Source organism: Lathamus discolor, unplaced genomic scaffold, assembly GCF_037157495.1.
Source record: "Lathamus discolor isolate bLatDis1 unplaced genomic scaffold, bLatDis1.hap1 Scaffold_70, whole genome shotgun sequence".
Taxonomy (NCBI): Eukaryota; Metazoa; Chordata; class Aves; order Psittaciformes; family Psittacidae; genus Lathamus; species Lathamus discolor.
Window position 1 is genome coordinate 147,545 of NW_027069385.1, and position 12,375 is coordinate 159,919.

General features: G+C 59.4%; 2 protein-coding genes and 1 long non-coding RNA gene across 3 annotated transcripts; 1 reads left to right on the top strand and 2 right to left on the bottom strand.

Moving 5' to 3' along the window:
• Nucleotides 1-949: 949 nt before the first annotated feature.
• On the bottom strand, nt 950-3,851 carry LOC136006783 (zinc finger protein OZF-like). Its single transcript, XM_065664838.1, has 5 exons — nt 3,828-3,851; nt 3,048-3,135; nt 2,225-2,530; nt 1,815-2,073; nt 950-1,754 (listed from the first exon to the last, which is right to left on the bottom strand). Exons 1-5 carry the CDS (start codon nt 3,849-3,851, stop codon nt 950-952), a joined length of 1,482 nt encoding a protein of 493 aa, XP_065520910.1.
• Nucleotides 3,852-7,224: 3,373 nt separating this feature from the next.
• LOC136006787 (uncharacterized) lies at nt 7,225-8,625 on the bottom strand. The gene is made up of 3 exons (XR_010609266.1): nt 8,524-8,625; nt 8,309-8,391; nt 7,225-7,391 (listed from the first exon to the last, which is right to left on the bottom strand). It is a non-coding gene; the product is annotated as an uncharacterized LOC136006787 (long non-coding RNA).
• Nucleotides 8,626-9,608: 983 nt separating this feature from the next.
• On the top strand, nt 9,609-12,267 carry LSM2 (LSM2 homolog, U6 small nuclear RNA and mRNA degradation associated). The gene is made up of 5 exons (XM_065664897.1): nt 9,609-9,710; nt 9,803-9,870; nt 10,040-10,070; nt 10,686-10,745; nt 11,950-12,267. Exons 1-5 carry the CDS (start codon nt 9,708-9,710, stop codon nt 12,073-12,075), a joined length of 288 nt encoding a protein of 95 aa, XP_065520969.1. The 5' UTR covers nt 9,609-9,707; the 3' UTR covers nt 12,076-12,267.
• The last annotated feature ends 108 nt before the right edge of the window (nt 12,268-12,375 follow it).

Below are 12,375 nucleotides of genomic sequence, written 5' to 3' on the forward strand. Positions count from 1 at the left end.
ACGTATCCACCCATTCATCCACGTATCCATCCATTCACCCACATATCCATCCATTCATCCACGTATCCACCCATTCATCCACGTATCCATCCATGCATCCACGTATCCAACCATTCATCCACGTATCCACCCATTCATCCATGTATCCACCCATTCATTCATCCACGTATCCATCCATTCATCCACGTATCCACCCATTCATCCACGTATCCACCCATTCATCCATGTATCCATCCATTCATCCACGTATCCATCCATTCATCCATGTATCCACCCATTCATCCATGTATCCACCCATTCATTCATCTACGTATCCATCCATTCATCCACATATCCATCCATTCATCCATGTATCCATCCATTCATCCATGTATCCACCCATTCATCCATGTATCCACCCATTCATTCATCTACGTATCCATCCATTCATCCATGTATCCATCCATTCATCCACGTATCCATCCATTCATCCATGTATCCACCCATTCATCCACGTATCCATCCATTCATCCATGTATCCACCCATTCATCCATGTATCCACCCATTCATTCATCTACGTATCCATCCATTCATCCATGTATCCATCCATTCATCCACGTATCCACCCATTCATCCACGTATCCATCCATTCATCCATGTATCCACCCATTCATCCACGTATCCATCCATTCATCCATGTATCCACCCATTCATCCACGTATCCATCCATTCATCCATGTATCCACCCATTCATCCATGTATCCACCCATTCATTCATCTACGTATCCATCCATTCATCCATGTATCCACCCATTCATCCACGTATCCACCCATTCATCCACGTATCCATCCGCTCCTCACCCACCCATTCCGCGCCCATCCGTCATCCATCCACCCGTGCATCCCCCCATCGCCAAGGTGTGCACCCAAGGTACCAAACCCGAGCCGCCGACGTCCCGCTCCCGGCAGCTACTTGCAGCTCCTCAGGTGCTTCCTTAGGGATGAGCTGGACATGAAGCGCTTCCCGCACTGGGCGCACTCGTAGGGCTTCTCCCCGGTGTGGATGCGGCGGTGGATGATGAGCGTGGAGCTGGCGCGGAAGCACTTTCCGCACTCGGGGCACGTAAACGGCTTCTCCCCGGTGTGGATGAGCTGGTGCCGCCGCAGGCTCGTTCTGTCCCGGAACCCCTTCCCGCAGTCGGGACACGGGTGACGCCTCGCGTTCCTGAGCTTCCCAGCGGAGAAGGCGTCTGAAGGCAGATTCCGGTGCTGCTGGAGATGGTCCATGAAGGCGGATCCCTTTGGGAAGGTCTCTCCGCACTCGGGACACTTGTAGGGGCCGTGATCCGTGTGGCTCTTGCAGTGTTTGCTCAGGGATTTGCTGCCCGCGAAGCTCTTCCCGCAGTCGGGGCACTCGAAGGGCTTCTCCCCGGTGTGGAGCCTCCGGTGGGCGATGAAGGTGTACTTGGACATCAGCTTCTTCCCGCACTCCGGGCACACAAAGAGCGATTCTTCCACGTGGCTCTTGCGGTGCTTTTTCAGGGACTTGTTGGCCATGAAGCTCTTGCCGCAGTCGGGACAGGGGAACGGCCTCTCGCCGGTGTGGATGCGCTGATGGGCCGCGAGGGACGTCTTGGACGTGAGGGCCTTTCCGCATTCGGAGCACCGGAACGCCATGCTCTCTCCATGGAGCCGCTGGTGCTTCCGCAGGGATTTGGCGGAGGCCAAGCGCTTCCCGCACGTGGGGCACTTGTGGGGCTTCCGCTGGCACTGGCTCTGCTGATGGTCCTGCAGCATGAAGCTGCAGGCGAAGCTCCTCCCGCAGATGTAGCACGTGAAGGGCTTCTCGCCCGCGTGGACGCGCTGGTGCCGGGCGAGGTACGAGCCCCGGCTGAAGCTTTTTCCACACTTGCCGCACTTGTGCTGCTCCGGCGGGGCCTTGGGATGAGGTTTCCTCCTGTTGTAGCCGGATGAAGACGGTCTCCTCCTATGGGGCTTGTAGCGCACGGGGATGCTGCCTTTGGGTCTCTTCATCGCCCCACCATCGTCCCCGAAGGAGCTGTCTTTGTTAGTGTCGCTTGTCCGTCCGTCATCTGCCGGGATAAGGCAGAGCATGGAGGGAATCTGCCCTTGAGGATGGATGGGGAGAAGCACCCAAGGGATAAAGGGAATCCACCCTTGGGAAAGGATGGATTGAAGCACACACACACACACACACACACACACACCCTCCAGGTCCTTTACCTGAGGATGTGACGGATCCAGAGGAGCTCCCGGCATCCCAACAGCTCCTCCACTGCTTCCTGCTTCTGGACCACAGCATCAGGAGGGGTCTGGTCCTTTCCTCCTCCTCCTCCTCGGAGCTCGGAATGTCCGGGATCCAAACGTCCTCCCCTTGCTCCAGCAGGGCCGGGTCGTACACGGGGAAGCCTGTGAAGGTTGATGGCAGTGGGTGGATGGTGCCCATCAGGAGACATCGACCCGCAGCCCTCTTTGGGAAGAAGAGGAGAATCCAGGCATTCCGGGGACGGAATTCCCCTGGGTGTCTGTCTACAAGGTGATGGAGAAGGCGTCTCAGGGAATAAGGGGAGAGATCAGCCCTGAGACCCAAAGCAGGGGAAAGGCGGGGATTGTCCATCCGGGACCCCTCAGGGAGGGCTGGAAAACCCCCGGGATAACACCTGGAATAGCAGAGGCAGTGATGCCACCCTTGGGCACCAGCTCCACAGCCAGCAGGTACCGCGAAGCTTTGCTCCTCATCCCACCAAGAGCTCTGGGTGTCCGCTTCCCACCTGGATCCCACAGCTCCCGTGTCCCGGCTGGAAGAGACCTGGAGCCTTTTCCATCCCCACCAACGGGTCCCGTTGCAGCGGCCAGGAGCCGTCAGGAGAGGGCGCTGTGGGTCCGGCTGCAGGTGGGACCCCCCCATCCCTCCAGGACCCCCCCCATCCCACCAGAGATCGTCCCTGGTAACTTTTTTGGGGCCGTTTTCGCTCTTCTGGGGACAATTTTAACCCTTTTTGAGGCAATTTCAGCCCTTTCTTTTTTTGGGGGGGGGGAGCCCTACCTGGCGGGTGTGGGACGCAGGAAGGATCCGGCTGCTCCGCGCTGGGGATGGAGGTGGGAATCGTGACCTCCTGCAGCGCCTCCGGCACCTGAGGGGAGGGAGATGGGAACGGGGATGTGGGGAGAGCTCCGGGATTAAACCGGGAGCGATCGTAACCGGGAGAGAGGGGAAAGGGAAGAGAAATGCAAACCTCCCCCCCCAACCCCCACGCAAAAGAAAAATCCAAAATTGATTTTTAAAAAAGGAAAAAAAAAGAAAAACCACAAAGAATCAAAATTCAAAAAATCGTTTGGAACAAAAATAATAATGATGGAAAAAGAACTGAAATAAACTTTAAAAGTCCCAAAGAACAGCAACAACAAAAAAAAAAACCCAAAAAACCAACAACTCCCAAAAACTGGAAAAAAAAAACCCAAAAACAGACCAAAAAAAAAAAAAAAGCCCCCAAAGAGCCAAAATATTAAAAATTACGATTAAACAACCCCGAAGACTCGAATTTTACCAAACCGCTGAATTAACGCCCCCAAATTCATCGACCCCGACCTGAAGCCAAACCCGACAAACTGAGTCCGCAGGACAAACGAGGTTTGCTCCGGGGACTCGAGCCCCTCGGGATCGCCCGACCCGAAGGTGCGAACTCCAACGAATCCCGAGGAATTCCCACCCGAAAAACGCGGGTTCGCGCCGCTCCCGGAGCCAATCGAACGGGAACGAGCGCGGAAGGAACGGGACAAACGCGGGGGAAGGCGCGGAATTAACGCGGCTCCGGACGCCCCGTACCTGGGCCCGCTCCAGCGCGGCCATGGCCTGGACGGGGGGAGGGACCCTGCGGGAGCCACCCACCCCCCACCGGCTTTGGGGCGGAAAACGCCTTTTCCGAGAGTCTCCCCTTTGCCCCCCCCCCCCCCCCCCCCCACACCGATTTTCCCTCTTTCCCGTCTTTTCACCCCGTCTTTTCCCTTCCTTATCCCGTTTTTACTCCCCTTTCAACCAGACGCTTATCCCTGGGGGGCTGGGACCTGAGATGCGCATCCCTGGGGACCTGAGACCTGGAGATGCTCAGCCCTGCGGATCCAGCTCCAGCCATCACATCCCTGGGGACCAAACCCGCTGGGGAGCAGGGAGAAGGGACCAGCACGGGGAAAGGATCGAACCCGGGAGAAAACGGGTCAAAAAACGGGAATACGAGCTCCAGTTGCCCGTTTCTACGGAAAAACTCCTCCTTTCCCGGAGGGAATCAGCGTCCCCCCTCCTCCGCGATCGGCAGCTCCTGATGGCCCATCCATACATCCCATTCAGCTGGAAAAGCCCCGGGGCTGTCCCAGGGTGGAGCATCCGCAGCCCTGAGCCCATTCCCGGCCTCTGGATGCGGCCGAGGGCTCGGCTGGGAATAAAGTGCGGGATGCTCCAGCCGAAGTATCCCGGGAAGCGCAGCGGCGCTGGAGCCGCGGGGATGGGGCCTCAGCACGTGCCAAGGGACGGCTGATCCAGGATCCCATTCCCAGCGCCGGGAATCGCGGCATCAATGGAGCTTCAGGTTGGGATCGCGGGGGTCTCTCCCCTGCGCCCCGCAGGGGGTAGCGCTGCCATCCCGGCTATTCCTCCCATTGTTCCAAACCCGGCAACTTCCCAATGGCTTTTCCTAAGGGACTGGGACCTTAACCCCTTCCTGCCCCCACCCCAGCCCCCAGGATCAACATTCCGCCCCATCCCTCTGCCCTCCCCCGGCTCAAATCCATATGGATCATCTGGGATTTATCCGATCAATAGGGGTTTATTTGCCCCTATAGGGACGAGATGGAGCCGAGGGTGCGGATTGGGATAAGACGAATAAATCGGGGTGGAGGAAGGAAGGAATAACCAGGGATGCTCAGAAGGTTTCCAAGGATAAAGTGTCCCAGTTCTTCCCATCTACTTCCTTTATCCTGGAGCAGATCCCAGCCCTTGGGAAGGGCATTAGGAGCGACGGTTGGAACTTCGAACGTTCTGCTTTATCCTATGGATTCCATTTTATCCTATTCCGTTTTATCCCATTTATCTCATTCCATTTTATCCCATTTATCTCATTTATGCCATTTTATCCCATTTATCTCATTTTTATTCCATTTTATCCCTTATCCCCTCCTAAGGCTCTTCCAGCAAACAACTGGGCAATCATCTCCCTCAGACCCATTATTAACGGGATATTAATCATAATATCCAATCATTCCAATTGTTATCTGACATCCAACTTTTCCAGGCACCAGGACCACGGGAACGGGCATAAAACGGGAATTCGGGCACTGATCTGGGGCCTCCTGGAACGCTTTCATGCTGTTCCCGGCTGCGGGCGGGGTTTGGGTTAACGGCGCCGTTCCCTATGGAATTCGAGGCCCTTGAGGTGGTCTCCGGCCGCTTCCCTCCTCCCGCGCCCCGGCCGGTCCCGTTTTGCCCGGGTTTCAGCCCAAACCCACGCCTTTGTTCCCACCCCGCTGCGAAAAGGGCAGGTTTTGGGGTTCTCCTGCAGGGGTGCCCTGGAGCATCCCGCGGGGGCCGGGATCCCAGGTGGGATCCTGATCCCAGCCCAGTGCAACCGGTTCAACGGGCAAATGGGATGCAAAGGGTGCGAAACGGACTGGGGCCAGGACTGCGTTTGCCTCAAGACTCTTCCTGACGTCCATGGAACATGGAACGATGGAATGTGGGGACATGGAATATGGGGACATGGGGACATGGGGACATGGGGACATGGAAACATGGGGACATGGGGACATGGAAACATGGGGACATGGGGACATGGGGACATGGGGACATAGGGACATGGGGACATGGGGACATGGAACATGGGGACATGGGGACATGGGGATATGGGGACATAGGGACATGGGGACATGGGGACATGGGGACATGGAACATGGGGACATAGGGACATGGGGACATGGAACATGGGGACATGGGGATATGGGGACATAGGGACATGGGGACATGGGGACATGGGGACATGGAACATGGGGACATAGGGACATGGGGACATGGAACATGGGGACATAGGGACATGGGGACATGGGGACATGGAACATGGGGACATGGAACATGGGGACATGGGGACATGGGGACATAGGGACATGGGGACATGGAACATGGGGACATAGGGACATGGGGACATGGGGACATGGAAACATGGGGACATGGGGACATGGGGACATGGGGACATGGAACATGGGGACATAGGGACATGGGGACATGGAACATGGGGACATGGAACATGGGGACATGGGGACATGGGGACATGGGGACATGGAAACATGGGGACATGGGGACATGGGGACATAGGGACATGGGGACATGGGGACATGGGGTGGATCCACAGGGATGGAGCAGAGCCAGGATGAGGCAGGGAACGAGTCAGGGAGGAGCCGGGCGCGGCTATCAGAGTCATCAGCGCTAATTGATACCTGCCTGGCCTGAGAGCAGAGGGGGTGGCACCTCCAGCCCCATCTATGGGCATCTCCAGGGGGTCCTTGTCCCATTGCCCCCCATCGCCATGGGGTGATGATGGTCACCGTGGGGAGGTGGTGAGGATGGGGATGGGATGCGGGTGAGGATTAGGATGAGGATGGGGATGGGATGGGGACGGGATAGGGACGAGAACAGGGACGGGGATGGGATGAAGATGAGGATGGGGATGGGATGGGGGTGAGGATTAGGATGGGGATGGGATGGGGATGGGGATGGGGATGAGGATGGGATGGGGACGAGAACAGGGATGGGGATGGGATGAAGATGAGGATGGGGATGGGATGGGGGTGAGGATTAGGATGGGGATGGGGATGGGATGGGGGTGAGGATTAAGATGGGATGAAGATGAGGATGGGGATGGGGGTGAGGATTAGGATTGGGATGGGGATGGGATGGGGATGGGGATGAGGATGGGATGGGGACGAGAACAGGGATGGGGATGAGAACAGGGATGGGGATGGGATGAAGATGAGGATGTGGATGGGATGGGGGTGAGGATGAAGATGAGGATGGGGATTGGATGGGGGTGAGGATTAGGATGGAGATGGGGATGGGATGGGGATGAGAACAGGGATGGGGATGGGATGAAGATGAGGATGGGGATGAGGATCCCCATTTCCCACACAGACAGACATGGACGTGGCTTCAAGGGTATTTATTGCCTGGAGTGGTCCCAGTGGGGTTCAGGGTCTCTATGGGGGGGTGCGGGGTCCCCACTGGGGGGTTCAAGGTCCCTATGGGGGGGGTTCAAGGTCCCCATTGGGGGGGTCAGGTCTGGGGGGGCTCAGTCCTCTTTGTCCGGCACCAGCGTCCTTCTTTCAGCTGCGGGCGGAGGCGGGGGGGTCACTGTGGGGGGCGGAGACAGAAAGGGGGAAGGGTCAGCGGTGACCTTGACCCCCCCCATGGTGTCCCCCCTATGGGTGCCACTGCCCCGCATGGCATTTGCACCCCTCCATAGGATCCATACCCCCCCATGGGATCCATACCCCCGTGGGATCCATACCCTCTGTGGGATGCATACCCCTTATAGGATCCATACCCCCTATGGGATCCATACCCCCTATGGGATCCATACCCCTTATAGGATCCATACACCCCCATGGGATCCATACCCCTATGGGATCCATACCCCCCATGGGATCCATACCCCTTTGGGATCCATACCCCTTATAGGGTCCATACCCCCATGGGATCCATACCCCTATGGGATCCATACCGCCTATGGGATCCATACCCCCTATGGGATTCATACCCCCCCGTGGGATCCATTACCCCTATGGGATCCATACCGCCTACGGGATCCATATCCCCCCCATGGTATCCATACCCACTATGGGATTCGTACCCCCCCATGGGATCCATACCCCCTTGGGATCCATACCCCCCCATGGGATCCATACCCCTATGGGATCCATACCCCCTATGGGATTCATACCCCCCCATGGGATCCATACCCCTATGGGATCCATACCCCCTATGGGATTCATACCCCTTTGAGATCCATACCCCCCCCATGGGATCCATACCCCTTTGGGATCCATACCCCCCCATGGGATCCATACCCCTATGGGATCCATACCCCCTATGGGATTCATACCCCCCCATGGGATCCATACCCCTATGGGATCTATACCCCCTATGGGATCCATACCGCCTATGGGATTCGTACCCCCTATGGGATTCGTACCCCCCCATGGGATCCATACTCCCTATGGGATCCATACCCCCTATGGGATCCATACCCCCCCATGGGTACTACTCACCTCCGTGCCCCCCCCAGAGGCGCCGCACGATGCCCCAGATCCAGCGCAGGAGATTCACCAGACACTGAGCACCGGAACACATCCTGGTCCATGGGGGGAACAGGGGGGTCAGACCACATCCCACGTCCCCTATCCCCTATCCCCTATCCCCTATCCCATATCCCATATCCCCTATCCCATACCCCTATATCCCCCTGCCCCACGTCCCCGCTCACCTGAAGGTCCTGTGGGTGCTGTGGGACCGTGGGGCTGCCCTTAAATGCCCATGACGGGAGCCGGGGCCGGTGCCGGTGACAGTGATGGGTGACGGGCGGGTGACGGGGCCGGTGACGGGGCCACCACGGGGCCGGTCGGCCCGGTCCGTCCCCACCCGGGTCCTGCCCAGCGTGGGATGTGCGGGATGGGAGGAACACGGGACACGGGACACGGGATGTGGGATACGGGGTGGGGGACGTGGGATGGGGGATGGGGGGTGGGGGATGTGGGATGGGGGACATGGGATGGGGAACATGGGACATGGGATGGGGGATATAGGATGGGGAACATGGGACATGGGATGGGGGATATGGGATGAGGGATATGGGATGGGGGATATGGGATGGGGGATGGGGGATATGGGATGGGGGATGTGGGATGGGGGATGTGGGATGGGGGATATGGGACATGGGACGTGGGATGGGGGATATGGGACATGGGATGGGGGACATGGGATGGGGGATATGGGATGGGGGATGTGGGATGGGGGATATGGGACATGGGATGGGGGATGGGGGATATGGGAGGGGGGACGTGGGATGGGGGACATGGGGTGGGGGATGTGGGACACGGGACGCAGGACATGGGATGTGGGATGGGGAACATGGGACATGGGGTACATACTGCACATGTATGTCACACATGGGCCATAGGGGAGTTATTGGGGGGGGGGCTATGTACATGTGTGACATGTGTGACATGTGTGACATGTATGACAGGTGTGACATGTGTGACATGTATGACATGTATGACATGTATGACAGGTGTGACATGTGTGACATGTGTGACATGTGTGACGTGTGTGACATGTGACACGGGGCACACACGTGACACGTGACACACGTGCGGGTCGTCCCCCCCCTCCCCCTGCCCCTCCTCTTGACCTTTGCCCCTCTCTCGTGCAGGGGGGCGGGTGAGTCACTTCCCGCGCTGCCCCCGCGTCCGGGGCGGGGGGGGGGGGGGGGGGGGGGGGGCGTGGCCTCGGCGGAAGAGGGCGTGGCCACAGCGGCGGCCCGCGGGGGCTCGGCCGAAGCAGGAAGTGGGCGTGTCCCCGGCAGCGGAAGGGGGCGTGGCCAGCGCGGCGCGCGCTGCTGGCGGGAGTTTGGTGGTTGGGGGGGGGGGCGGAGGCTCCGCGGCGGCCGCGATGGTGAGAGCGGGACCGGGGGGGGGGGGTGACCCCGCGGTGACCCCGCGGTGACCTCCCGGTGACCTCCCGGTGACCTCCCCCCCCCCCCGCAGCTCTTCTACTCCTTCTTTAAGTCCCTGGTGGGCAAGGACGTGGTCGTGGAGCTCAAGAACGACCTCAGGTGAGCAGGGACCCGTGCGTGCCCCATAGAGACCCCATGGGCCCCCCATGGACACTCCCCCGTAACTCCCTATAGCCCCCCTGAGCCCCCCCCCCGTGGGCTCCCCAGCCCGGTCCCCCCTATAGAGCCCCGCATCTGGGGCCCCCTGAACCCCCGGTTCTCTCTGCAGCATCTGTGGGACCCTGCACTCAGTGGATCAGGTATGGGGGGGGCTGTGGGGCAGGGAGGGGGCAGCTATGGGGCTCTGGGGTGGGGGCTCTGGGGTATCTGTGGGGCTCTGAGGGTATCTATGGGGCTCTGAGGGCATCTATGGGGCTCTGGGGGCATCTATGGGGCTCTGAGGGTATCTATGGGGCTCTGAGGGTATCTATGGGGCTCTGAGGGTATCTATGGCGCTCTGGGGGCATCTATGGGGCATCTATGGGGCTCTGGGGAGGCTCTGGGGGCATCCATGGAGCTCTGGGGGCATCTGTGGGGCTCTGGGGGTATCTGTGGGGCTCTGGGGAGCCTCTGGGGGCATCTGTGGGGCTGTGGGAGCATCTATGGGGCTCTGGGGGCATCTATGGGGCCCTGGGGAGGCTCTGGGGGTATCTATGGGGCTCTGGGGAGGCTCTGGGGGTATCTATGGGGCTCTGGGGGCATCTATGGGGCCCTGGGGAGGCTCTGGGGGTATCTATGGGGCTCTGGGGGCATCTATGGGGCTCTGGGGAGGCTCTGGGGATGTCTGTGGTGCTCTGGGGGGTATGTGTGGGGCCTGGAGGCTCAGTGGGGGATCCGTGGGGCTGGGGGGGTCTGTGACGTCTCTGCCCCCCCAGTACCTCAACATTAAGCTGACGGACATCAGCGTCACCGACCCCGAGAAGTACCCGCACATGGTGAGGGGCCCCGCCATGGGGCTCTGAGGGGCTTGTCGGGAGGGACGGGGGGGTAAGGAGGGGCTGTGGGGGCTCTGGGGGGGGGCCGTGGGGTCTCTATGGGGTTTTGGGGTCTCTGTTTTTCTCTGTGGGGTCTGGGGGTTCCCTGGGTGCATCCCCACTTGGATACTGGAGTCCTCTGAGGGGGGTGCCTGGGGTCTCTCACCCAAACATAGGGTCCGGGGGTGCCCCTGTGGGGTCCTTGTGTGTGCCTATGGGGTCTCTATGGGGTCCCTGTGTGTCCCTATGGAGTCTCTATGGGGTCCCTATGGGGTCTCTGTGTGTGCCTATGGGGTCCCTGTGTGTCCCTATGGGGTCTCTATGGGGTACCTGTGGGGTCCCTGTGGGGTCCCTGTGTGTCCCTATGGGGTCTCTGTGTGTGCCTGTGGGGTCTCTATGGGGTCCCTGTGGGGTCTCTATGGGGTCCCTGTGGGGTCTCTGTGTGTGCCTATGGGGTCTCTGGGGTCCCTGTGGGGTCCATGTGTGTGCCTATGGGGTCCCTGTGGGGTCTCTGTTTGTCCCTATGGGGTCTCTATGAGGTCTCTACGGGGTCTCTGTGGGGTTCCTATGAGGTCTCTATGGGGTCTCTATGATGTCTCTATGGGGTCTCTGTGAGGTCTCTATGGGTCTCTATGGGGTCTCTGTATCTCTATGGGGTCCCTGTGTGTCCCTGTGAGGTCCCTATGGGGTCTCTATGAGGTCTATGTATCTCTGTGTGTTTCTATGGGGTCCCTATGAGGTCTCCGGGATCTCTACGGGGTCTCTGTGGGTCCCTATGGGGTCTCTATGGGGTCTCTATGGGGTCTCTGTGGGTCCCTATGGGGTCTCTATGGGGTCTCGATGGGGTGTCTGTGGGGTCTCTATGAAGTCTCTATGTGTCCCTATGGTGTCTCTATATCTCTATGGGGTCTCTGTATCTCTGTGTGTCCCTGTGGGGTCTCTATGAGGTCCCTATGAGGTCTATGTATCTCTGTGTGTTTCTATGGGGTCCCTATGGGGTCTCGATGAGGTGTCTGTGGGGTCTCTATGAGGTCTCTATGTGTCCCTGTGGGGTCTCTGTATCTCTATGGTATCTCTGTGTGTCCCTATGAGGTCCCTATGGGGTCCCTATGGGGTCCCTATGTGTCTCTATGTGTCCCCGTGTGTCCGCACGCGGCGCCCGCAGCTCTCGGTCCGGAACTGCTTCATCCGCGGCTCCGTGGTTCGCTACGTGCAGCTGCCCGCGGACGAGGTGGACTCGCAGCTGCTGCAGGACGCGGCCCGCAAGGAGGCGCTGCAGCAGAAGCAGTGACCGGGCGGGGCCCGGCGGCCCGGAACGGCCCCGAACGGCCCCGGAACGGCTCCGAACGGCCCCGGAACGGTCCCGAACGGCTCCGTAGGGTCCCGAACGGTCCCGGAACGGCCCCGAACGGTCCCGAAACGCCCCCGAGCGGCCCCGAACGGTCCCGAAACGCCCCCGAACCGCAATAAACGGTGCCCGCTCTCCCTGTGTGCGTGTGCGGGTTTGGGGGGGGGCGGATTTTGGGGCGGTTTCGCGTGGATTTGGGGTCCCCGAGCCCCGTTTATTGTTAACGGAGGGGCTGTTGTTCCC

Excerpts from the sequence above, each read along its gene's own strand:
- LOC136006783 (XM_065664838.1), bottom strand. The coding sequence starts at position 3,851 with ATGGCCGCGCTGGAGCGGGCCCAG. Across the intron at positions 2,531-3,047 it reads CTGCGTCCCACACCCGCCAG|ACAGACACCCAGGGGAATTC; the intron begins GTAGGGCTCCCC and ends ATCACCTTGTAG. Across the intron at positions 2,074-2,224 it reads TGGATCCGTCACATCCTCAG|ATGACGGACGGACAAGCGAC; the intron begins GTAAAGGACCTG and ends TTATCCCGGCAG.
- LSM2 (XM_065664897.1), top strand. Across the intron at positions 9,871-10,039 it reads GAGCTCAAGAACGACCTCAG|CATCTGTGGGACCCTGCACT; the intron begins GTGAGCAGGGAC and ends TTCTCTCTGCAG. Across the intron at positions 10,071-10,685 it reads CCCTGCACTCAGTGGATCAG|TACCTCAACATTAAGCTGAC; the intron begins GTATGGGGGGGG and ends CTGCCCCCCCAG.